The sequence below is a fragment of the Notolepis coatsorum genome, assembly GCF_963971535.1.
Source record: "Notolepis coatsorum genome assembly, chromosome: 5".
Lineage (NCBI taxonomy): Eukaryota > Metazoa > Chordata > Actinopteri > Aulopiformes > Paralepididae > Notolepis > Notolepis coatsorum.
In genome coordinates this window covers 5,661,897-5,688,580 of record NC_140169.1, presented here as the reverse complement: position 1 = coordinate 5,688,580, position 26,684 = coordinate 5,661,897, and the positions used below count along the sequence as shown (strand labels likewise).

At 41.2% G+C, this 26,684-nt stretch overlaps 1 protein-coding gene across 1 annotated transcript in view; it reads left to right on the top strand.

The window, feature by feature from the left end:
* Positions 1-26,684, top strand: part of dpp10 (dipeptidyl peptidase like 10) — a gene marked incomplete at its 3' end in the record, with an annotated part of 1,190,700 nt that overhangs the window by 801,038 nt on the left and 362,978 nt on the right. Inside the window, exons 7-8 of the mRNA XM_084314814.1 lie at positions 19,563-19,615; positions 21,806-21,887. Coding sequence (XP_084170940.1) covers positions 19,563-19,615; positions 21,806-21,887 — 135 coding nt within the window. The remainder of the gene's footprint in view (positions 1-19,562; positions 19,616-21,805; positions 21,888-26,684) is intronic.

The window sequence follows — 26,684 nt, the reverse complement described above, 5'->3', positions numbered from 1 at the left end:
TCAATTCCAATGTCTAACCCGCATGATTTCCCTGCAAATATCTATCTTCTATAGTACTCTGAACCTTAATTCATCTTTATCTTCCTTTGTTACTAAACAGTCCTGGGAAAAAGACTTGGACATAGAAATCACAGATGCAGACTGGCAGGATGCATGGACCTACGCAAAAAAAAATCTGTTTGCAACCGCACCAAGGCTATCCAAGTTAGAATCTTGCACCGCATTCATATTACCCCCGCCCTTAAGAGTAAAATGGATCCCAATACGTCCCCCCCCAAGATAGAGATTGGAAACCACGTCCACTGCTTTTGGACCTGTGTAAAACTTCAGAGCTATTGGTCCAACATCGTAGAGGAACTATCTGACATATTTCACACCCCCATCGAGCTGGATCCCCTCTGCCTTTTGCTGGGCCTCTCAGATATCCATATTGCCAATTTCAAACATAAGAGACTGTTCAATTTGTTGACATTTGCTGCTAGAAAGAACATCCTATTGTTTTGGATCAAGGATGAGGTCCCGTCAAAGAGGTCATGGCACAATATCATAATGGAATGCATTCCCTGTGAGTACATTACGTGCATGCTGCATTCCAAGTTGGACACTTTTTATGAAATCTGGGCCCCTTATCTGTCACATATTGGACCTGCGCTATCCACCACTGTACTCGCCGGATTTCCCCATTACCAGTAACCTCCCAAGGGACCACTGCTGCCTTGCTTTGTCTGACTGTACTGGCATTGTTGTCAAGGGAATACACGGTCACATGCACACGTTCACACCACACATATGCATTCACACATAAAACATATACATAGGTAAGGCGCACGCACATATGGGTAGGTAGAACACACATATATATAGCACACAAGATAATGCACACACATGATTTTTTTCTTATTTAATTTTTATTGTTTTACTTTCTTGTTTGCCTGTCTTGTGCTGTTATTACTGTTAGTGTCATTATTATTATTATTATTATTATTATTATTATTATTATTATTATTATTATTATTATTATTATTATTATTATTATTATTATTATTATTATTATTATTATTATTATTATTATTATTATTATTATTATTATTATTATTATTATTATTATTATTATTATTATTATTATTATTATTATTATTATTATTATTATTATTATTATTATTATTATTATTATTATTATTATTATTATTATTATTATTATTATTATTATTGTTGTTAATGGTATTGTATTGTGATGTCTTGTTCTATGTTGAAAATTGAAAATAAAAACATCTATAAAATTATATATATAAATAATATACAAAAAAAAAACATAGGGGCCCCCAGGGCTGTGTTCTGAGTCCCCTCCTCTACTCCCTGTACACACATGACTGTGTGGCACAGCGGAGCAACAACACAATCATCACATTTTCTGACGACACAGTAGTAGTGGGCCTGATCTTTGCAAACGACGAGAGGGCCTACCTGGAGGAGGTGTCATGGTCCCAGCCAGGGATCATGCTTGAACAATATGAACAGTCGTTTTCTGCCGCCCTCTGGTGGCCAAACACAGCAGCTCCAGTTACTGAACATCCTAGGTTTGCTGAATAATATTAATACTTTGATTAATGCTGTGTTCCCTCTGTTCATGTTGTGTGGTGCGTTTTAGCTTGTGTTTTTAAAAAGGTTTATCTTTTCATGTTCCTTTAAAGGTTCATCTCCCTTTACATATGTTTTTTGTAAGTGTTTAACTTTACATGTGTTCCTTTAAGGTTCACCCCTTTTCACATGTCTTTTAGTATTAAACATCTTTACATATGTTTCCTTAAGGGTTGTTCTTTTTATATATGTGTTCCTTTAAAAGGTTCATTCTCTTTACATATGTTTTTTGTAAGTGTTTAACTTTACATGTGTTCCTTTAAGGTTCACCCCTTTTCACATGTCTTTTAGTGTTAAACATCTTTACATATGTTTCGTTAAGGGTTGTTCTTTTTATATATGTGTTCCTTTAATGATATTCATTTACACTTGTTTTTATCAATGATGTGAGTTGTTTTGCTATCTTGTGTTCCTCAGCCTTGGCCATGCAGGCCTGTTACCAGCTGGCACTTGTTAGTAATCACAGGGTAGCATATAGACCTGCTCGTTCCCCTCATTCATTGTCGCACCATTGCCTTGTTTCAGTGTATTGTATCACAGTTGGTTTCGGTCACTTACTCACCTCTTGTCTCTTATATTCCCAGTGAGTCAGTTCCTATTTAGTTCTTATTTTTCCAGCATTGCTGAGTATTGTTTTCGGGTTTGCAGTTCGCTTTTGTTTAGTAACCTTTGATACCGTTTGTATTCATTGTTGCTTGCTGACTGCTTAGTAAAAGCCTGTTCACTTCAGTACGTCGTCTCAGTCTCTTCTCTCTCTACTCGGGTTACCTGCATTTGGGATCTCCTCTTCAATACCACACCGAAACCATCTCAGGAGGTCAAGGTTCTAGCAGGATGGTGTCAAGAGAACAGCCTCTCCCTGAACATCAGCAAAACAAAGGAGATGATCGGGGGTCGGGGGTCAGGGACTACAGCCCCCTCAGCATCGACGGGGCACCGGTTGAGAGAGTGAACAGTTTTAAGTACCTCGGAGTCCACATATCCGAGGACTTGACATGGACCTCACACATTGACAGTGTTGTGAAGAAAGCACGGCAACGCCTCTACTTCCTCAGACGCCTAAGGAAGTTCCAAGTCAGTCAGAAGATCCTTAAGAACTTCTACTCATGCACAATAGAGAGCATACTGACTGGCAATATCACCTCCTGGTTTGGGAATAGCACCGCACAAGACCGTAGCAGACTACATAGAGTGGCCCGCTCAGCCGAACGCACAATTGGAGGGGGGCTTCCCACTCTCCAGGGCATTTACAACAAGCGGTGCATGGGCAAGGCTAAGAGAATTATCAAAGACTCGAGCCACCCAAACAACTGCCTCTTTGAACTGCTGCGGTCAGGCAAGCGATACCGGAGTCTCATGGCAAGCACAGAGAGACTCAGAAGAAGCTTCTATCCCCAGGCCATCATAATGCTAAATGACAATAACACTATGTAACAACCATCAAATGCACTCACAGCACTCACAGCACACACATCCACACGCACACACTCACTTTAAACATACAACTCACTGCAGCACCCACTTTAACCACTTTAGTACACCTAAGCACACTTTATATTTATCTGTAAAGAATTTGCACTACAACCCATACCTCATTACACCTTACTGTAAATTATATTGTACCTAAATTGTACCTCATCCCACTTCTGCTTTGCACTATATAGTATATTGTATGGTAACTCAAGTACTTCTACTCTACATAGAGCATTGTATGTATATATGTATATACAGAACATTTTTGTCTACGTAGGCTACTTGACTTCTATTTTATACTTGCTATACTTATTTTATTATCTATCTTTGCCTAGCACAGTCTCTGGAGCGAAACAGAAAGAAGCATTTTGTATAAAAGTATTCTGTACTTCTGTATGACAACTAATAAAGAAACTTGAACTATGTCTCTTGTCCCCTGTTTTGTCTTGGATCTGTATAAGTGCTGCTGTTTGCCATATTCATGCCTTAAATTCTCCCTTGTGGGACTAATAACGTTTTTTTCCATTGAATTTAATTGAATGCCCCCTGTCAGCACCTCAAGCCATGGGTCCATTCTGGTCGGCCTTGGAGTTGTCTCATTGTCCTGTCGACCAGGGTGAATGAATGAATGATGTAGTGCTTTTTTACAATGGAATCATTCACCAACACTGTGTAGCACCCAACCTTGGGCTATGCAGGCTCAATGGCTGCCATACACTGGCACCAGGCACACGTCACACTACACAATGTGTGGCAGGGATTGATATCAGCCAATAAAGTATGGTCTATCTAACCAGCACTAGAGTGTAGCGCAGGGGTAGGCAACCCTTGTTTTTTTTTTTTTTTGCTTTGAAATATTATAGTGAAATATTTTGCACTGTTGTCGCATTTATCTTGTTGAAATCCTCCCACAGGTTATTTTTACTACCACATATTTAATTGAGACCCTTTATTTGTTTATTATTTCAATTTAGCTCGAAATACATTGCTACATCATTCAGTAACATTTGCAGAGCCTTATAACAAAAACATTATTACGGTCACCATTGTGACCAGTGGGATTAATCAATAAATTTTATTATTTATTTTTCTATTTCATTGAACATTGCACAACACTTTGGGTGCCAGGAAACGTCTTTTCACGTCTTTCCCGGCCATGCTCAAGGTGCCGAAGACGCTTTACAGCGTCTTCGATCTGTTTACATCTTTTTTCGATTTTCCCCGTCTGAACTTCACCGCCGAGCTTTTGGCAGAAAATTTGAACCGGAAACTGCATTTCCTCTCAAATTTCACTAGGTGGCAGTGTCCCCCTATTTTCTAACACTATCACAATAGGGGGAATATTGTACCCCACAATGAATCTGGCATTTGATTGGCCAGCATACCTGGCCAATGTAACCACAGGTATAAAACGTTAGCGCGATCCCAGAATCGACGAGGTTTTGGAGGAGAGAGAGAGAGATAGATAGAGCGATAGAGAGAGAGAGATTGAGAGAGATATTTGAATTGAGATCAGCCTATAGTCTATATTTATAGTGTTATACAGTATAGTGGTAGTATCAGACTAATTGTAAGGTTTCAGCTGTGCTTTAGAAAGTACTTAGTTGTGCTAAGTAGTAGTACTATTCGGATTAGTGTGTAGTCTAGGTAGTCTATTTCAGTAGTAGTAATAGTAGTTTGATCAGTTAGTAGTTTCATTTAGATTATTAGATCAGTATGAAGAGACGTAGTGTAGGTAAGCGAGGGGACAATCCGGCGGCGGGTCGCTTTGTTCAGACGAAGCTGGCGTTTGGACCTGCGGTTGTTCGAGCAGCAGCAGCACCAACGACTTTGGTAGCTCCGATCGGAGAGAGCCGTGAGACCGTTGCTGGGCCCAGTAACGCGTCTCGCCCCGGGACCGGGAGCGGCTCTACCCGACGCAGTTCGAGGAAGAGGAAGGCTGCCGCTGTGGTCATAGCTTCTTCATCCGAGTCAGGGGACAGCGATTCGACCGCCCACGAATCTGATGGGAGCGCCGATTGGGAACCACCAGGTAATTACACGGTCTTATATATATATATATATATATATGTGTGTGTGTGTGAAACGTGTATTTGATGATTTACATACTGTGACTATGTAACGTTAGTTCGCCAAACCAACGCCGATATGCATGTGATTGTGTGTGTGTGAAACGTGTATTTGATGATTTACATACTGTGACTATGTAACGTTAGTTCGCCAAACCAACGCCGATATGCATGTGATTGTGTGTGTGTGTGTGAAACGTGTATTTGATGATTTACCTAACGCTTATTCTGTGACTATGTAACGTTAGTTCGCCAAACCAACGCTGATATGCATTTATTATATTCTAGCTCCGGAATCATCTGACGATGATCTCGGCTTGGGTCGGAGGTGTTATGGGTCTGATTCATCGCACGAGTCAGACGTGGGACGCGGTGGTGGTCGACGGGGCAATGGTACGTCATGTTTACTAATGCAATGTGAATATTGTTTTACGTGCATGTTCAAATCGATAGTTGAATGATATAGGATATAGGCATGTACAGGCCACCATGTGATACACGTTAGGTTGCAATGGTCTTGTGTGTGTGTGTGTGTGTGTGTGCATGTGCACGCCCTTTGAAGTGTGTAGCTATCAATGTAAGTGATAATAGTTGCATGCTGGACATGGGATGACGTGGTGGTGGTCGACGTGGTATCATGTTGCAATGTGAATATTGTTTTATGTTCAAATCGATATAGTTGATGGCCATGTGCTGCTACACGTTGGGTTACATGGATGTGTGTGTGTGTGTGTGTGTGTAGATGTCAGCCCTTTGAAGTTGTCTACCTTTAGGTTACATGGATGTGTGTGTGTGTGTGTGTGTAGATGCAGGCCTCACCAGGTGCCCATGCCATTTGATGTGTGTGTGTATGTGTGTGTGTGTGTGTGCATGTGCACGCCCTTTGAAGTTTGTAGCTATCAATGTAAGTGATAATAGTTGCATGCTGGACATGGGACGACGTGGTGGTGGTCGACGTGGTATCATGTTGCAATGTGAATATTGTTTTATGTTCAAATCGATATAGTTGATGGCCATGTGCTGCTACACGTTGGGTTGCATGGATGTGTGTGTGTAGATGCCAGCCCTTTGAAGTTGTCTACCTTTAGGTTACATGGATGTGTGTGTGTGTGTGTAGATGCAGGCCTCACCAGGTGCCCATGCCATTTGATGTGTGTGTTTATGTGTGTGTGTGTGTGTGTGTGTGTGCATGTGCACGCCCTTTGAAGTTTGTAGCTATCAATGTAAGTGATAATAGTTACATGCTGGACATGGGACGACGTGGTGGTGGTCGACGTGGTATCATGTTGCAATGTGAATATTGTTTTATGTTCAAATCGATATAGTTGATGGCCATGTGCTGCTACACGTTGGGTTGCATGGATGTGTGTGTGTAGATGCCAGCCCTTTGAAGTTGTCTACCTTTAGGTTACATGGATGTGTGTGTGTGTGTGTAGATGCAGGCCTCACCATGTGCCCATGCCATTTGATGTGTGTGTGTATGTGTGTGTGTGTGTGTGCATGTGCACGCCCTTTGAAGTGTGTAGCTATCAATGTAAGTGATAATAGTTGCATGCTGGACATGGGACGACGTGGGGGTCGACGTGGTATCATGTTGCAATGTGAATATTGTTTTATGTTCAAATTGATATAGTCGATGGCCATGTGCTGCTACACGTTGGGTTGCATGGATGTGTGTGTGTGTGTGTGTGTAGATGCCAGCCCTTTGAAGTTGTCTACCTTTAGGTTACATGGATGTGTGTGTGTGTGTGTGTAGATGCAGGCCTCACCATGTGCCCATGCCATTTGATGTGTGAGTGTATGTGTGTGTGTGTGTGTGTGTGCATGTGCACGCCCTTTGAAGTGTGTAGCTATCAATGTAAGTGATAATAGTTGCATGCTGGACATGGGACGACGTGGGGGTCGACGTGGTATCATGTTGCAATGTGAATATTGTTTTATGTTCAAATCGATATAGTTGATGGCCATGTGCTGCTACACGTTGGGTTGCATGGATGTGTGTGTGTGTGTGTGTGTGTGTAGATGCCAGCCCTTTGAAGTTGTCTACCTTTAGGTTACATGGATGTGTGTGTGTGTGTGTGTAGATGCAGGCCTCACCATGTGCCCATGCCATTTGATGTGTGTGTGTATGTGTGTGTGTGTGTGTGTGCATGTGCACGCCCTTTGAAGTGTGTAGCTATCAATGTAAGTGATAATAGTTGCATGCTGGACATGGGACGACGTGGGGGTCGACGTGGTATCATGTTGCAATGTGAATATTGTTTTATGTTCAAATCGATATAGTTGATGGCCATGTGCTGCTACACGTTGGGTTGCATGGATGTGTGTGTGTGTGTGTGTGTGTAGATGTCAGCCCTTTGAAGTTGTCTACCTTTAGGTTACATGGATGTGTGTGTGTGTGTGTGTAGATGCAGGCCTCACCATGTGCCCATGCCATTTGATGTGTGTGTGTATGTGTGTGTGTGTGTGTGCAGTGTGTGTACACACACACACACAAGATCAAAAGGCATGAATCCTCTCCAACACATTTGAACTTCGCAGTACATGGTGAGGCATCTATATGCAAATTCCATTGATTACAGCACACACATACACACACACACACACACAATGGCATGGGCACATGGTGAGGCCTATATTTAAATGCATGGTTTAAGTTGCATGGATGTGTGTGTGTGTGTGTGTGTAGATGCCAGCCCTTTGAAGTTGTCTACATTTAGGTTACATGGATGTGTGTGTGTGTGTGTAGATGCAGGCCTCACCATGTGTCCATGCCCTTTGATGTGTGTGTATGTGTGTGTGTGTGTGTGTGTGTGTGCAGTGTGTGTACACACACACACACAAGATCAAAAGGCATGAATCCTCTCCAACACCTTTGAACTTCGCAGTACATGGTGAGGCCTCTATATGCAAATTCCATTGATTACAGCACACACATACACACACACACACAATGGCATGGGCACATGGTGAGGCCTATATTTAAATGCATGGTTGCGTAGCATATGTAAAATTCCATTGATTACAACACACACACATGTACATGCTTTGATGTACAATGGTCGCTGATTTATTTTGTGTTCATACAGGCTCCGAAACCGAATCCGGGGCCAATACACCAACATGCTTGGGTATGTACTAACTACATTTATGTATGTGTAAATGTATTACTATTGTGTTTTATGAGACTTACTTACTGAATGAATTTAATCCAATTCAGATTCTGGCGCAGACCCTGCAGATAGTGACGCTGAGACTGGCAACGACATAGGATCACATTCTACTCCTGCAGGTAATTGTACATGGTGGTGACTGGCTGCTGCTAGAGCCTGGGCCTGGTGGTAGCTGGCTGCTGCTAGAGCCTGGGCCTGGTGGTGACTGGCTGCTGCTAGAGCCTGGGCCTGGTGGTGACTGGCTGCTGCAGGGCCTGGGCCTGGTGGTGACTGGCTGCTGCAGGGCCTGGGCCTGGTGGTGACTGGCTGCTGCAGGGCCTGGTCTGGTGGTGATGGTGGTAAATACAATGACAATACGTTGCCCTAGTGTAATGTATTACATCATGTGATTCTAGAACTGGATGCTAGTCTGGACATGCCGGAACCCGTTGCAGGGCGGAAACGCACATCTAAGAGCGGTAAGTTGGCCTCACTCTGCACACCACTTCCAGCTCTGACCTCTGACCCCCACACCACGTCCAGCTTTGACATCTGAACCCCACACACACTCACTCATTCACTCACACAGTTTGTAACTACGTGGCATATGAATGTCTACAGTAGGGGTGTTATAGTATATTTGTATATTTGACAGGTCGTGGCGTGCGACGCGGAGGAGCGAAGAGCAGGGCTGCGATCCGCCAGGAAGAGGAGAATGCCTGGTCTCGTGAGGGCTGGGTGCCTCAAAGGATCCCCTTCACAGCCCAACCGGGGTTGCTCCAGGACGCCAAGGCACTCAAATCTTACCGGCCTGCGAAATGGATGGATCTGTTCCTGACAGATGCTTTTCTGAACTCTATTGTTGCCCAGTCCAACCTCTATGCTGAGCAGTCCATTGCCCGGCTGGACCCCACGCTAACCAGTAGCAGGGCACTGCTTTGGAAGCCCCTCACATTGAAGGAGCTGAAGAAGTTCCTCAGACTCAATTTCCTTAGCAGTGTCCTGCGGAAGCCTCGCGTGGACCAGATGTGGACCACTGACGACATGATGTACACACCGTACTACTCTGAGACCATGCCACGCAACAGGTTTCAATTGATCTGGCGATTCCTCCACTTTGCGGACAATACTTCCCTGGAAGTTAGAGACAAATTGTGCAAAGTACGCAGTGTTGTTGACCATGTAAACGCGAGGTGCAAGGAGCTGTACCAGCCTGAACGCGAGCTCGCCATTGACGAGGGGGTGATGGCATGGCGAGGCTGCCTGACCTTCCGGGTCTACAACCCAAACAAGCCCACCCGCTATGGTATCAAGTCTTACTTCCTGTGCGAATCTCGCACAGGATATTGCTTTTCATTTAAGCCATATTGTCGGGAAGGCTCGCTCCTGGGGGACACGGTCGTCGGTCTGCTTGGACGTCTGTCTGGGGCCGGCTATACGCTCTTTATGGACAACTTCTACAACTCCGTACGAATGTCCGCCAGGCTCCGACAGTTGAAGACCGACGTCTGTGGTACCCTCAGGAAGCACCGGGGCGAGCCAGCCATCATCAAGAACATGACCAAACGTGACATCGGTGTGGGGGAGCGCATTGCGGTCAACAACAAGGAGGTCCTGATCGTGGCATGGCGCGATAAAATAATCGTGAAGACCATCAGCAGCTTCCACGAGGACACCATGGAAAAGGCGATGGTGTGGCAGAAGCAGAAGAAGGGCAAAGCGCTGAGGGTGGAGATGCTCAAGCCATCATCAATCATTGAGTACAATAAATTCATGAACGGCGTCGATCAGCTGGATCAGAATATATCGTACTATCCGGTTACACGTAAGACTGGAAAGTGGACCAAAAAGTTTGTGATGTATCTGATCCAAATATGTATCTTCAACGCTTTTGTCTTGTACAAAAAAAAGCACCCACAAGGGCATTACTACAACCTCTTCCGGTTCACTAGGGCTGTGGCGCGGACCTACACAGACGGTAAGGAGAAGAAGATTCCTGGGGTGACAGCGGAGATGGAGGCGGAGGCGGAGGCAGGGGAGGAGGCAGGGGAGGAGGCAGGGGGTGGGGATGCTTTTCATTTAAGCCATATTGTCGGGAAGGCTCGCTCCTGGGGGACACGGTCGTCGGTCTGCTTGGACGTCTGTCTGGGGCCGGCTATACGCTCTTTATGGACAACTTCTACAACTCCGTACGAATGTCCGCCAGGCTCCGACAGTTGAGGACCGACGTCTGTGGTACCCTCAGGAAGCACCGGGGCGAGCCAGCCATCATCAAGAACATGACCAAACGTGACATCGGTGTGGGGGAGCGCATTGCGGTCAACAACAAGGAGGTCCTGATCGTGGCATGGCGCGATAAAAGAATCGTGAAGACCATCAGCAGCTTCCACGAGGACACCATGGAAAAGGCGATGGTGTGGCAGAAGCAGAAGAAGGGCACAGCGCTGAGGGTGGAGATGCTCAAGCCATCATCAATCATGGAGTACAATAAATTCATGAACGGCGTCGATCAGCTGGATCAGAATATATCGTACTATCCGGTTACACGTAAGACTGGAAAGTGGACCAAAAAGTTTGTGATGTATCTGATCCAAATATGTATCTTCAACGCTTTTGTCTTGTACAAAAAAAAGCACCCACAAGGGCATTACTACAACCTCTTCCGGTTCACCAGGGCTGTGGCGCGGACCTACACAGACGGTAAGGAGAAGAAGATTCCTGGGGTGACAGCGGAGATGGAGGCGGAGGCGGAGGCAGGGGAGGAGGCAGGGGAGGAGGCAGGGGGTGGGGATGAGGAGGAGGCAGGGGCTGAGCAGGTGGGGCGTGTCGACCCTAGGGCCCCACTGGGGGACCCTCAGAGCAGATTAGTGGGTGGCTTTGTGAAGCATGTAATGGTTGCATACAAAGCCACCCCCAAGAAAAAGCTACCGTGTAGGAAATGTCGTGTCTGCAGTAGGCGTGGCATCAGGAGTGAGACCAGATATTTTTGCACATCGTGCAAAGTCCCCCTGCATCGTGACAAATGCTTCACTCTGTACCACACAAAGAGGGATTTCTCTAAATAGCTTCTTTATTAGTTGTCATACAGAAGTACAGACTACTTCTAAATAATCCGGCACACAGAAGTACAGATTACTTCTAAATAATCCATCATTGTGTGATACAGACAGAACCATGTGTACCGGTACATAGTATAGCTAGCTGAGTGTAGTATAGTATAGTATAGTATAGTATAATATATTGTAGTATAGTATAGTATAGTATAGTGTATGGGTAGTTGCACTGTTTTCTGTACAAGACAAATGCGTTGAACACATGTATTTGGGCCACGGTTGTCGATATTGCATAGGCATGTTTGGACCACTTGCAGATGAGACGTTATGTTAGCGATCTAGCTGTATCGACTCCATTCATAATTTGCATTGTGTGTGTATATAGTTTTTTTTTTTTTATCTTTTCCCCCCCTCATTTTTACCGTTTGCACAGAACCAATGGTTGCTGACAGTCACCCAGTTTATAAAAGTATATACTGTAGGTAACATACCACACTTTTCTAATGCAGTCCATTGGCCTATTATTTATATACTTTGGAAGCATGTATTGGATATTTTTGGTCCACAGATCATCTGGCGCTTCATCCATTTATCAATGGACAATGCAGTCATCGATGCGAGAGACCAAGTAAGATATGCCCTGTAGTTCATGTGACGTGAATGTTACCAGCAAACTTCTAAATGCACTGAAACAATGGTTGGTTATCCTCCAGTGTTCACTTTTTATAAGGTATTGTCTTGGTAAATTACCATAATCCTATACTGTGAATGTTACCAACAAACTCCTAAATGCACTGACACAATGGTTGGTTATCATCAGCCAGTGTTCACTTTTTATAAGGTATTGTCTTGGTAAATTACCATAATCATATACTGTGAATGTTACCAACAAACTCCTAAATGCACTGAAACAATGGTTGATTATCCTCCAGTGTTCACTTTTTATAAGGTATTGTATTGGTAAATTACCATAATCCTATACTGTGAATGTTACCAACAAACTCCTAAATGCACTGAAACAATGGTTGATTATCCTCCAGTGTTCACTTTTTATAAGGTATTGTCTTGGTAAATTACCATAATCCTATACTGTGAATGTTACCAACAAACTCCTAAATGCACTGAAACAATGGTTGATTATCCTCCAGTGTTCACTTTTTATAAGGTATTGTATTGGTAAATTACCATAATCCTATACTGTGAATGTTACCAACAAACTCCTAAATGCACTGAAACAATGGTTGATTATCCTCCAGTGTTCACTTTTTATAAGGTATTGTCTTGGTAAATTACCATAATCCTATACTGTGAATGTTACCAACAAACTCCTAAATGCACTGAAACAATGGTTGGTTATCATCACAGTGTTCACTTTTTATAAGGTATTGTCTTGGTAAATTACCATAATCCTATACTGTGAATGTTACCAACAAACTCCTAAATGCACTGAAACAATGGTTGGTTATCATCACAGTGTTCACTTTTTATAAGGTATTGTCTTGGTAAATTACCATAATCCTATACTGTGAATGTTATCAACAAACTCCTAAATGCACTGAAACAATGGTTGGTTATCATCACAGTGTTCACTTTTTATAAGGTATTGTCTTGGTAAATTACCATAATCATATACTGTGAATGTTACCAACAAACTCCTAAATGCACTGAAACAATGGTTGGCTATCATCACAGTGTTCACTTTTTATAAGGTATTGTCTTGGTAAATTACCATAATCCTATACTGTGAATGTTACCAACAAACTCCTAAATGCACTGAAACAATGGTTGGTTATCATCACAGTGTTCACTTTTTATAAGGTATTGTCTTGGTAAATTACCATAATTTTATACTGTGAATGTTACCAGCATATAATGCACAGCAACAATGGTTGGTACTGATGACTTGTCACCCAGTTTATTGAACATATTTTACAATAAAAATGTCCATGGCATCAACGTTTCAAGTTTTCTGCATTGGAAAGTATTCTGTATTTTATAATAATGTTTTCTGGACCTACACCAGTAGTTATAACTTACTTGTTCATTAGCGCCAGGCATGGTGGTTGATGAGGTAGTAGTATTTCCAGGTGAAACTAATTGATATATTATCAATACAAGATATTATTACTTTATGAATGTGTTTATCATGTATGGACGAATAAATTGGAAAACAGGTAGGTACAGAGCAACACAGTGTCTACAACACAGGAGCAGATTATGCACAGTACATGAATGAGAAACAGTCAAAATGTTTTTTTGTTTAGTTTATTGCATGCACATGATCTATAATACCTGATCGGTACAATATCTACTAACCTGATCAATACAATATATTCTCACCTGATCGATATAATAGTATTACTGCATTTCAAGTCTGTCAGTCAGTCGGACTGTCAATCAATCAATCAATCAATCAAACAATCTATGAATCAAACAATCAATAAAACAATAAAACATTCTATCAATCAAACGACCAACAAATCAATCAATCAATCAAACAAATCAATCTATGAATCAAACGATCAACAAAACAATCAAACATTCTATCAAGCAAACGACCAACAAAACAATCAATCAATCAAACCAATCAATCAATCAATCAAACAATCTATGAATCAAACGACCAACAATCTATCAAACAATCAATCAATCAAACCATCCATCCATCCATCCCAGTCTAAATTGCTTTATAACACGTTCAGTACCTATTATCACACCGTTCATAAAAGTGCCTGTAACTCCTGTTCTAAATAATTTACCTCTACTTTTATCTTGTGTTGACGTTTTTTAACTTGTAATTGTGAACGAACGAAGACATGCAGAAACAAACGTTTTTTTGCATTGTGTACATCAACTTGTCGTCTTCAAATGAGCCCAACCATTTCCCCATAGTTATAATATAAAATATAGAAATAGCTCCGCTAAGATCATGAGATATGCTAGAATCGTCCAGGAATCCTGGCAACCCACAGTCATTTTCCGGATGTTTGGCCGGCACCCAAAGTGTTAAAAGCCATTTTTTTTACTCAAAATGTGAGTATTACCAAGGCAACTTGTGTTCTTAAAACAATGACAATAAACATAGTTTTATTAGGTTGAAATAATGTGGTTGTGTACTTATTTAGCTGTTACTTATTATGGATTGAAAACTGAAAACCTTAATGCACAGTAACTGAACTCAATATTTTTAAGTTCTGGTAACTTATTATTATTATTTTTTTTACAGTGTAGTCTTGCGATCAATCAAAACTTATTTACACGATATACCTCACATTCACCCTCCATTCTGGTGTTATCCTGGTGTTCTCCATTAGGCCTGTAGGTGGAGCTATGATTGTGATGTGTCCAAAAATGAATGGGCAAATGTGAGTGAAATGGTCGCACTGTATGCAGCTGTTTGTCTACATTGCATCCCCCCCACTCAGATTTAGGGTTGATACAACCATCATAATAATATTGTTAATAATAACAATAATAATAATGATGTAATAATGTAAAAATTATCATTAAAAATACCTGATTATGAGAAAAAATTCATTACGATGCATGGAATATTGTTGATTGAGGCACACTAGTTACAACTATATTTCAAACAGGCACTCCATGTCAAAAAGGTTGCTGACCCCTGGTGTAGCGCATATCCAGAAGTCATAGAAACTCCTACAAGAAGGGTGCGGCTGCGTAGCGCAGCGGACTAAGTGCCTGCCTACCACCGCAGAGACTCTGGGATCGAATCCAGCTGTCAGCGGTACCTCCGGCTTGGTCAGTCGTTCCTACTAACACAATTGGCAGTGTTAGCGGGTGGGAAGCCGGTGGGGTATGTATCCTCGTCGTTGTAAAACAGCGACTCCTACTGGTCGGTCGGGCCACCTGTTCAGCAGGGAAGGGATCTGGGGGAGATAGTGTGATCCTCCCACGCGTTACACTCCCCGGTGATAGTCCTCGCTGTCAGGTGAAAAGAAGCGGCTGACTGACTCCACATGTATCGGAGGAAGACATGTGGTAGTCTTCTCCCTCCCCAGGCCGACAGTAGGGGGCAAAAGCGTGCAAGGACCAGGAAGGGAATTGGCATAACGACTAAATTGGGATGGGAGAAAAATACGTAAAAAAGAGCGAGCAAAAGTAGATAAAAAAAAGAAACTCCTACGAGAACAAAAAGTCACAGTGTTGCTTTGGTCAGTGTTGTTGTGATGAACATGGACGCTGTACACTTTACTGGACTGTGGTGTAATGTTGACCAAGACAAAACCATCTGCCACTAGCACTGCTATCAAATCCTAACAATCTCTACTTCAATATCTCACTGGTCACCGGTGCTTTTTTGGACGGAGTGAAATGACTCCCTGACTGTTTAGGACAATTCAGAAGGCTTCTCTAAACCAAGAGACCAGTTCCTGAGCGTTGAACCCGTAAATGTTTTGCAGTCTTGCATGATGCATCACGTCCCTGCGTGGCAGACACAGAGGCATGGCAGCCATTCGTCAAACAGAAGTGGACAAAACACCCCCCCCCCCCCACCCCCCTCCCCGTCGGACAGATCGCTCGTGTGTCTTGGCGAGCGAAGGAGCCGGCACGCTCATCAATCTCGGCCCCTATCGCAGGTTTACACTGGCGCCTCCATCAAGTCCGTCCACCGTCCTTTAATCGCGGTGCATAATTCTGTCTGTCGTTTCCAAAGTGAAGAAAGGCCTTTTTTAATTCCAACCATCCATCCTGCGGTCTTGACTTCTCAGTCTATTCAAACAGATATCAAACTATAGCACCAAACTAAACCTCCCTCTGTTCCTTCTACCCCTATATTCTAATCGATCGGCTTGAAAACCATGTCGGTTTCTCAGACCATGTGCTGGGCTGGTTTAAAACATACATCAGAGGGAGGAAATTCTATGTTAAACTAGGAGATCACATGTCTGATATATACGACAACAACTATGGAGTTGCACAAGGGAGTTGCTTAGGTCCTTTACTCTTCTCCCTTTACATGTTACCGCTGGGTGATATCATCAGAGAACATAATGTAGATTTCCATAGCTATGCGGATGATACACAACTGTACATATCTGCTGAACCAAATGATACAGCGATTAGCTCCATTACAGACTGCTTACTGGCAATAAATAAATGGATGAGTAAGAACTTCCTGAAACTAAACGAGAACAAAACTGAAATTCTAATTATCGGCTCCAAAACTAAAAAAGAAACATTAATAAAGAACCTGGGGGGACTAACCCCTTGGATCAAATCTGAGGTCACTAGTCTTGGGGTTATCATAGATTCAGAACTGAACTTCAATTCTCATATTAGCAAAGTGACGAAAACATCGTTCTTCCATCTCAGAAATATAGCAAAAGTACGACCATTTATTAATCAGAACGATGCTGAGAAGCTAATTCATGCATTCATATCTAGCCGGTTAGACTACTGTAATGCACTTTTCACAGGTCTCCCTAAGAAAACCACAGAGAGGCTTCAGCTAATCCAAAACTCTGCAGCCCGACTGCTAACTAGAACCAAAAGGAGAGAGCACATTAGTCCAGTCTTAGCCGCTTTACACTGGCTTCCTGTAACATTTAGAATTGACTTTAAGGTCCTTCTCCTTACATACAAAGCTCTAAATGGACAGAGACCTAGCTACATCGCCAACACTCTAATAAATTACACACCAGCAAGAACACTGCGATCATCAGCTGCTGGACTACTAGAGGCTCCCAGAAGCAGTCAAAAGAGGATCGGTAATGCAGCCTTTATCAACTATGCCCCAAAACTATGGAACAAACTACCCCAAAACATCAGGGAAGCCAACTCGCTAGACATCTTTAAAAGACAGCTTAAAACCTATCTCTTTGCTCAGGCATTTCACTGATAGATATCTGCTACCACCTAGTGGCAAGAGGAAACATCAGGGATATCCTGACACAACTTGTATTTATTCTTACGCAAGAGGAAACATCAGGGATATCCTGACACAACTTGTATTTATTCTTACCCTGCCTACTCGTTTACACTGCCTATCAAATTCATGTGTCGGTTATTGCACTTTTTACTTCTTACTGATGACTATTTTTAAACTGAATCATTTTAAACTATTCTTATTATTTGCTAGATCCAAATGTGAAACACTGTGATTATTTGTTCATGAATTACAGGAGTATTACTGAATAGAGAGCCTATTAGGATGCTAGATCCTAATGTGAAACACTGTGATTTGCCATATCTTGCTATGCTCGCTCATGCCTGTATTTTTTATGTCCGTCGGTTATTGCACTTTTTACTTCTTACTGATGACTATTTTTAAACTGAATCATTTTAAACTATTTTTATTATTTGCTAGATCCAAATGTGAAACACTGTGCAATAAGTCCCACTATTTAGTATGGGTTTGTGTCCCTGTGATCTAATATCACTAAAGTTACAGTGTGGGTTTGAGTCCCTGTGATCTAGTATCACTAAAGTTACAGTGTGGGTTCGAGTCCCTGTGATCTAGTATCACTAAAGTTACAGTGTGGGTTCGAGTCCATGTGATCTAGTATCACTAAAGTTACAATGTGGGTTCGAGTCCCTGTGATCTAGTATCACTAAAGTTACAGTGTGGGTTCGAGTCCCTGTGTGGGTTCGAGTCCCTGTGATCTAGTATCACTAAAGTTACAGAAGTATGTTGGGAATTACAGGAGTATTACTGAATAGAGAGCCTATTAGGATGCTAGATCCTAATGTGAAACACTATTATTTGCCATATCTTGCTATGCTCGCTCATGCCTGTATTTTTACTATTTTTAAACTGAATCATTTTAAACTATTTTTACTATTTGTGTTACTGAAAACTGTAAGCGGAGAGCCTATTGGGATGCTAGATCCTAATGTGAAACACTGTGATTCTACCTGTCTATCTTTTTATGCTCGCTTATGCCTGTATTTTTTACTGTTGTGAAGCACTTTGAACTGCAACCTCTGTATGAAAAGTGCTATACAAATAAAGTTATTATTATTATTACCCTCTATCTTCCTCACTCACTCACTCACTCACTCACTCACTCACTCACTCACTCACTCACTCACTCACTCACTCACTCACTCACTCACTCACTCACTCACTCACTCACTCACGCACGCACTCGTGCACTTTCTTATGTTGTCCACTGTGACTGTTTAATATAAACTGCAATAGTAAACAAGAATGCGCACACGGCTCAATCTATGCCGGCTCGTCTTTATCTCCGCCACACAGAGAACACGCCTATGTACCACGGCGAGGGTGTTAATAATGCATTCAATTAAAAATGCAATCCAGAATTGACAATTAATTTGCCATTGATAAAGCGTTCATTCTTATTTGTTCCTTAATAGCTCGGCTATACAGCAGGGGACGACCCTCCCGCGCTTTTGTATAAAGAACAATGCCGGTTTCGAGAATGGATTGAATGGAGACGGGAATTGAACCCCCGACGTTCAATGTTTAAATTTGGCTCCTGTCAGAGAGATCGTCCAGGGTTATGTATCCGTACATGAATAACGTCCCTTTGTTCCCGGGTACTAACTACCGCTAGGATGCTATTATCACGTCAGCCACATGTTCTCCTGGGGAATGCAGACAGATTTACACTCAGACCCCACTGTCACACTGTTCCGATGCGCCTCTCTTTCAATCCCCCCCCCCCCCCCCCCCGGTGGAATTAAAGTGTCTCATCCCACAGATGTCGCCCATGCAGATTGCATTGTCCACAGATTCTATTGGCGACAAAACAGCCAGCAGCAGCAGTGTATTTCTGTCTGACGTCTCTGCTACTCTTTTTTCTTTTTTATGATGTCATTATCAGCCACACTGTCTCTCTCTCTCGCTCTCTCTTGTTAATACTTAATGCTGTTATCTTGTCCTCCCTCTCCCTCTCCCTCTCCCTCTCCTCTCCCTCTCCCTCTCTCTCTCTCTCTCTCTCTCTCTCTCTCCCTCTCCCTCCCCTCTCCCTCTCCCTCTCCCTCTCCCTCTCCCTCTCCCTCTCTCTCTCTCTCTCTCTCTCTCTCTCTCTCTCTCTCTCTCTCTCTCTCTCTCTCTCTCTCTCTCTCTCTCTCTCTCTCTCTCTCTCTCTCTCTCTCTCTCTCTCTCTCTCTCTCTCTCTATCTCTCTCTCTATCTCCGCATCTCCGTATCTCCCTCTCTTCGTATCTCTCTCTGTTTTGTTCCAGGTTTACCGTTATTCCTACATGGCCTCCTATAGTATCTACAACATTCAAACACGGTACGTTCTTCCTATCTGGGGATTATCTGCCATCAGGGAGAAGTAGACAAACATTCGAATCCCCCTCTTTTCTTTCTGGATGATGGAAATGTATCGATTGTCGTTGTTTTCATCGTAACATTGAAGGTTGAATGGTTTAGGATACACACTGTTTGTCCCAACGTGGCCAATTAGCTTTGTGGAAGTAGAAGATGAGGTCCAGCGAGTCAAGCCTGCAACATTAAATAATAAATATTAAGCCACCGATTGAGATAATCAGGGAAGCTACCAAAACACAGCACTGACTTCTGACACAACAACAAAACAACAACTAACAAACAACTTGAACCTTAAAGGGACATTCTGATTATGTTGCACCCTATATTCCTACTATCTAGCATCTTAGTAATATATTCCCATCAAATTCTTGTCAACAGGACCATCTTTCTATACTGCATGTATATTTTTAGTATACATTCTAAGTATTTAGAGTATACTTGCTATGCATTTAGGTAATTATTATGTGATTTCATGTACTAATTCATCATTCATATGTTGCAAGCGTAATCAAAGTAGGCCTACACTACACACAAAAAAGTAATCATAATAATAATAACAATATTATTGCTTTTTACAAAACAGATGTTTACCAAATGAAAAGTGTTGGTAAACTAAAGTAACCAAGATTGCATCTTAAGCATAATTTCAAGATATTTATGTACTGTACCTGTATCTGAAGTGCAACTTTTTAAAATTTGTATTATATTTATTTTTGGGCTTTCTGTATTTTTCACCCATCCCAATTTTTTTTCGTTATGCCAATTCCATTCCTGGTTGTTGCGCGCATTGCCCCACTGTCGGCCTGGGGAGGGTGTAGAACTACCACATGCCTCCTCTGATACATGTGGAGTCGCCAGCCGCTTCTTTTCACCTGCCAGTGAGGAGGTTCACTGGGGGAACGTAACACGTGCAGAGGTGGGCAAGTCCACTGCGCTACCCAGCCGCACCTGAAGTGTAACTTTTAACACACTAAGTACAACTTAAGTGGTTTCAATTCAACACAACCTTAATTAACTTTCTGTAATAACAAAATGTTTTATTTCATTTGTAAAAAAATAAGTCCAAACTTCTCAATTTCAACATTGTTATTTATTTATAACATTTTGTTATCTATTGTTGTAACACACCACACAAACTAAATCGCATAAATATCAACATTATCTGGCCATCCTCAGTAAATATGATCAAACTCCTCTGACCTTGTCTGGTCTTTCCAAAGACCCAAGAGATGCGACAGTAATATATATATATATATATATATATATATATATATATATATATATATATATATATATATATATATATATATATATTTGAAAAGGCTCCATCTTGTCTAGCATATTACACTTTTATACTAAACATAAGATAAAGATACCGAAATTTGGTACCGATTGATCTAGCGTGAATTGGTACTCGGTAGTACCGATGTAATTTGGTCGGTACCTTTACAGTATATACTGTAGTTCGGTATCCAACCATATCCAGAACACAACGGTTTCAATAGTGGTCCAATTAATGAGATTCTGGTCAGAATCCATTGCTACGCCAGGTCATTATAGTCTAGGTTGAAAATAGCTACAATTCTCATTCAACCTTGAACGCCTAATCGTTGATCCAGCCGTGAACTTGATTCCTACTGCAGCCCATCACCAAAAAACAAAACTGGGAATAGGAAGGGAGATGCTTTCAGCCTCTAGCTGACTGACTGAGATATTGATACAAGTACTAACACTTTATAAGTAACACATACATATTAGTATTTATTTGTATTATTTGCTGTATTATTGTGCCTGTACCTGTAAAAGGCTTGTTTATGTGAATGAAAGACAATGGTCCTACTTTGATGGACGTTGAGTGTCCCTTGGTCATCTGATAGTGGTCGTGTCGCGGGTCCTGTGCAGTTTAACATGGTTCTGTGTACAGTAGCTCAGTGGGTAGAGCGATTGGTGCTTTGAGCAAGGCAGTAACACTGGCAGGGTTAGGGGTTCCATCCCCATAGTGGAAAATATTCCTCATTCCTGTCGCTTTCCTGTTGCGTTGTTTCCTAGTACTAGAAAAGCACAACAGAAAAGCAGCCAGTCTTCCCTCAGGCAACATTTTGAAAACGTTTTCCTGTGTTTTGGCTAAACAACTTGTGTGTCTTTCCCCCAGGGAGGTGTGGGAACTGGACCCACCAGAGGTGCTAAACTCGGTGCTACAGTACGCTGCCTGGGGAGTGCAGGGTCAACAGCTGGTGAGTCTGACTGACGCCTTGACCCAGAGAAGGGTCTACTGCCAGTCTGACTGACCCCTTGACACAGAGAAGGGTCTACTGCAAGTCTGACTGACCCCTTGACCCAGAGAAGGGTCTACTGCAAGTCTGACTGACCCCTTGACACAGAGAAGGGTCTACTACAAGTCTGACTGACCCCTTGACCCAGAGAAGGGTCTACTGCAAGTCTGACTGACCCCTTGACCCAGAGAAGGGTCTACTACAAGTCTGACTGACCCATTGAAAGAGAGAAGGGACTTTGACAGCTAAATCTTTTCAAATACTTTTGTACTCAATTACTGCTATGCATAATGTTGCAGGACATAACAGAGGTACATTAAATGCAATGTGGCTGGGAATTTGACATTTGTCTTGTCCCTAAATACTGAATCAGCACAGTGATATGTCCACTGGGACATTTGTCTTTTGACACAGTGACATGTCAAGTAGAGGATGCAAAGCACCTCCAAGACCAGTAATGTCACTCACTCATGGTTATCTACTCAGTCCCATCTGCTGCTAATAAATATAATGATAATAATAATATAGTAATACTGATTTGATTTGATTTGATTTGATATTTTTTATTTTCGTGTCTTACATACAGATGTATGCCCAGCCCATATGGGCTTACAAGACACATAACAATAAGTATATAATAGTATACTTTACCAATTACTTAACAAATTACATAGACCAAGATGGCCATAAAAAAAGAAAAATACAAGAAAATACAATAAAACGTAATATAACACAAGCTGTACTCAATGTAAATAAACAGAAAAACAGAAAAACAAGGTGAATTCAAATACAATTATATAGGATACAGTGTGTTTTGTCTCAGGTGCCATGCCTTCTCCAAAAATCCTGCAAAACCGAAGATGTCCTCCACAAAAAAACAACTCAACATACAGCTCTCAGACTGCCAAAACAAATCTGGGTTTGCAATTTGAATTTTTTCAAATAAAGCCCTCCTCAAAGTATACTAATATACTAATACTCAAATACTAATAATAATAACAATAACAATAATGATCATCATCATCATCATCAAACGATTAAACATGTTTTAACATGATAATCGCATGATACTGTACACTGTGATATTCACAATTAATGCACATACTAAATACATAGCAAAATACAGGCTGGTAATGAGGAAATAATGATAACATGTTTAGATTAGACAACCTAGTAGTAGTAGTAGTAGTAGTAGTAGTAGTAGTAGTAGTAGTAGTAGTAGTAGTAGTAGTAGTAGTAGTAGCAGTAGTAGTAGTAGTAGTAGTAGTAGTAGTAGTAGTAGTAGTAGTAGTAGCAGTAGCAGTAGCAGTAGCAGTAGCAGTAGTAGTAGTAGTAGTAGTAGTAGTAGTAGCAGCAGCAGTAGTAATAATAATCTTTATTTATATAGCACCTTTCATACATAGAATGCAGCTCAAAGTGCTTAACAGAGCAAACAAATAAAAACTAAACATTTGATAATAAAGCAAAAAAAGTAAAGAAAAGAAAAGCAGAGGTTTAAAACCACAAAAAAGAAATATTGCAAAACATGAAAATAGCTAGTAGTAGCAGTAGCATCAGTAGTAGTATTAGTGGTAGTAGTAGTAGTAGTAGTAGTAGTAGTAGTAGTAGTAGTAGTAGTAGTAGTAGTAGTAGTAGTAGTAGTAGTAGTAGTAATAGTAGTAGTAGTAGTAGTAGTAGTAGTAGTAGTAGTAGTAGTAGTAGTAGTAGTAGTAGTAGTAGTAGCAGCAGCAGTAGTAATAATAATCTTTATTTATATAGCATCTTTCATACATAGAATGTAGCTCAAAGTGCTTAACAGAGCAAACAAATAAAAACAAAACATTTGATAATAAAGCAAAAAAAGTAAAGAAAAGAAAAGCAGAAGTTTAAAACCACATAAAAGAAATATTGCAAAACATGAAAATAGCTAGTAGTAGCAGTAGCATCAGTAGTAGTATTAGTGGTAGTAGTAGTAGTAGTAGTAGTAGTAGTAGTAGTAGTAGTAGTAGTAGTAGTAGTAGTAGTAGTAGTAGTAGTAGTAGTAGTAGTAGTCATAGGCGCCCACTTAACGGAGCAGACGATGCACGTGCTCCAGGACTATTGAACTTGGGGGAGCAAGCTTGTCTCTTTGCTCCCTCACTTTTTGATCATATCATATGATATAAATATCCCCCCCCAATATATAAATCTTATCGAACCATAACTACGTAATTTCAATCAAATTAATAATACGCAATGACACTTAATAGCACGTTTTTAAGTTTCCAAAGATTGTGTGACCCCCCACTTTAATGGTTTGATCCAGTGCCCACGGGCCACGGTTCGTCGGCATGACGTATACGACATGTTGGGGGAGGCGGCTTTTTCGAAAGCCCTTGAAAAATTCAGGCTGGATATTGGATAACATTGTGACTTGTGAGGATTATTCTTCGGCGTTTACATCAAAATGGAGCAAATCATCACGTAAGTCGAACACTGTGACTGTATACTAAATGCGCAAACAGATTGAAACTGAATATTTCTCGTATGGTGAGCCTCGGCGCTGCACCCAGTGCACCGAGTGAATCCAGAGATACAGGATGGTGCGCAGGCGCTGTGATCACCCAACGGCGGAAATAATGCCGCTTTGAGCAGTTTATAAAAAAATATTAAAAATATTTATTAGCAACGCCGAGCTTTCAAACCATCCCGTATCTCTGTGCGAACCCCTCGTGCAACTGTGAGCACCTTTGTAATGTCTCTGTGATACTTGTATAACGAACGGTTCGGCCAGAACCAGTCCTTCATGGTAAATCTAGGTTGGTTTCCCATTGAGGAGCAAGTGACTGTGGATTCACTCGGTGCAGCACAGTCACGAAAGGGGACCCTGATGTAAACAAGACAAACGTCTTTCTCTGGTCTGCATCCCCTTAACAATTGTGTGTATTGAGCCGTACTGTATTGTACCCATTCTGCAATCTGTTAAATAAAGTTTTCATTCATTCAGCCGCCGCACTCACTGGGGCTATTGATAGCGTCAATTAGTTGTTGTTGTTGTTGTTGTTGGTGCTGCGGATGTGAACGGGGCTGGAGGGGCTTTGGGAGGATGGGAAAGTTATTATTATTATTATTATAATAGTAATTGGCTATCATACGTGCCTAGCTAGCGTTAGCTAAAAGAGCCCTCGCAGTGAAGTTATTATTATTATAGCTATCATACTGCAATATAAACTGAGTTTTATAGTGAAAAGAGCAGCTTTATTTTGGTCAAGATTGAAGGCTCTATATTGCAGGACATTGCACATACAGGTGTTCATTAAATGTAAAAAAATCTAGTAGTAGTAGTAGTAGTAGTAGTAGTAGTAGTAGTAGTAGTAGTAGTAGTAGTAGTAGTAGTAATAGTAATAGTAGTAGTAGTAGTAGTAGTAGTAGTAGTAGTAGTAGTAGTAGTAGTAGTAGTAGTAATAGTAGTAGTAGTAGTAGTAGTAGTAGTAATAGTAGTAGTAGTAGTAGTAGTAGTAGTAGTAGCAGTAGTAGTAGTAGTAGTAGTAGTAGTAGTAGTAGTAGTAGTAGTAGTAGTAGTAGTAGTAGTAGTAGTAGTAGCAGCAGCAGTAGTAATAATAATCTTTATTTATATAGCACCTTTCATACATAGAATGCAGCTCAAAGTGCTTAACAGAGCAAACAAATAAAAACTAAACATTTGATAATAAAGCAAAAAAAGTAAAGAAAAGAAAAGCAGAGGTTTAAAACCACAAAAAAGAAATATTGCAAAACATGAAAATAGCTAGTAGTAGCAGTAGCATCAGTAGTAGTATTAGTGGTAGTAGTAGTAGTAGTAGTAGTAGTAGTAGTAGTAGTAGTAGTAGTAGTAGTAGTAGTAGTAGTAGTAGTAGTAGTAGTAGTAGTAGTAGTAGTAGTAGTAGTAGTAGTAGTAGTAGTAGTAGTAGTAGTAGTAGTAGTAGTAGTAGTAGTAGTAGTAGTAGTAGCAGCAGCAGTAGTAATAATAATCTTTATTTATATAGCATCTTTCATACATAGAATGTAGCTCAAAGTGCTTAACAGAGCAAACAAATAAAAACAAAACATTTGATAATAAAGCAAAAAAAAGTAAAGAAAAGAAAAGCAGAAGTTTAAAACCACATAAAAGAAATATTGCAAAACATGAAAATAGCTAGTAGTAGCAGTAGCATCAGTAGTAGTATTAGTGGTAGTAGTAGTAGTAGTAGTAGTAGTAGTAGTAGTAGTAGTAGTAGTAGTAGTAGTAGTAGTAGTAGTAGTAGTAGTAGTAGTAGTAGTAGTAGTAGTAGTCATAGGCGCCCACTTAACGGAGCAGACGATGCACGTGCTCCAGGACTATTGAACTTGGGGGAGCAAGCTTGTCTCTTTGCTCCCTCACTTTTTGATCATATCATATGATATAAATATCCCCCCCCAATATATAAATCTTATCGAACCATAACTACGTAATTTCAATCAAATTAATAATACGCAATGACACTTAATAGCACGTTTTTAAGTTTCCAAAGATTGTGTGACCCCCCACTTTAATGGTTTGATCCAGTGCCCACGGGCCACGGTTCGTCGGCATGACGTATACGACATGTTGGGGGAGGCGGCTTTTTCGAAAGCCCTTGAAAAATTCAGGCTGGATATTGGATAACATTGTGACTTGTGAGGATTATTCTTCGGCGTTTACATCAAAATTCAAAATGGAGCAAATCATCACGTAAGTCGAACACTGTGACTGTATACTAAATGCGCAAACAGATTGAAACTGAATATTTCTCGTATGGTGAG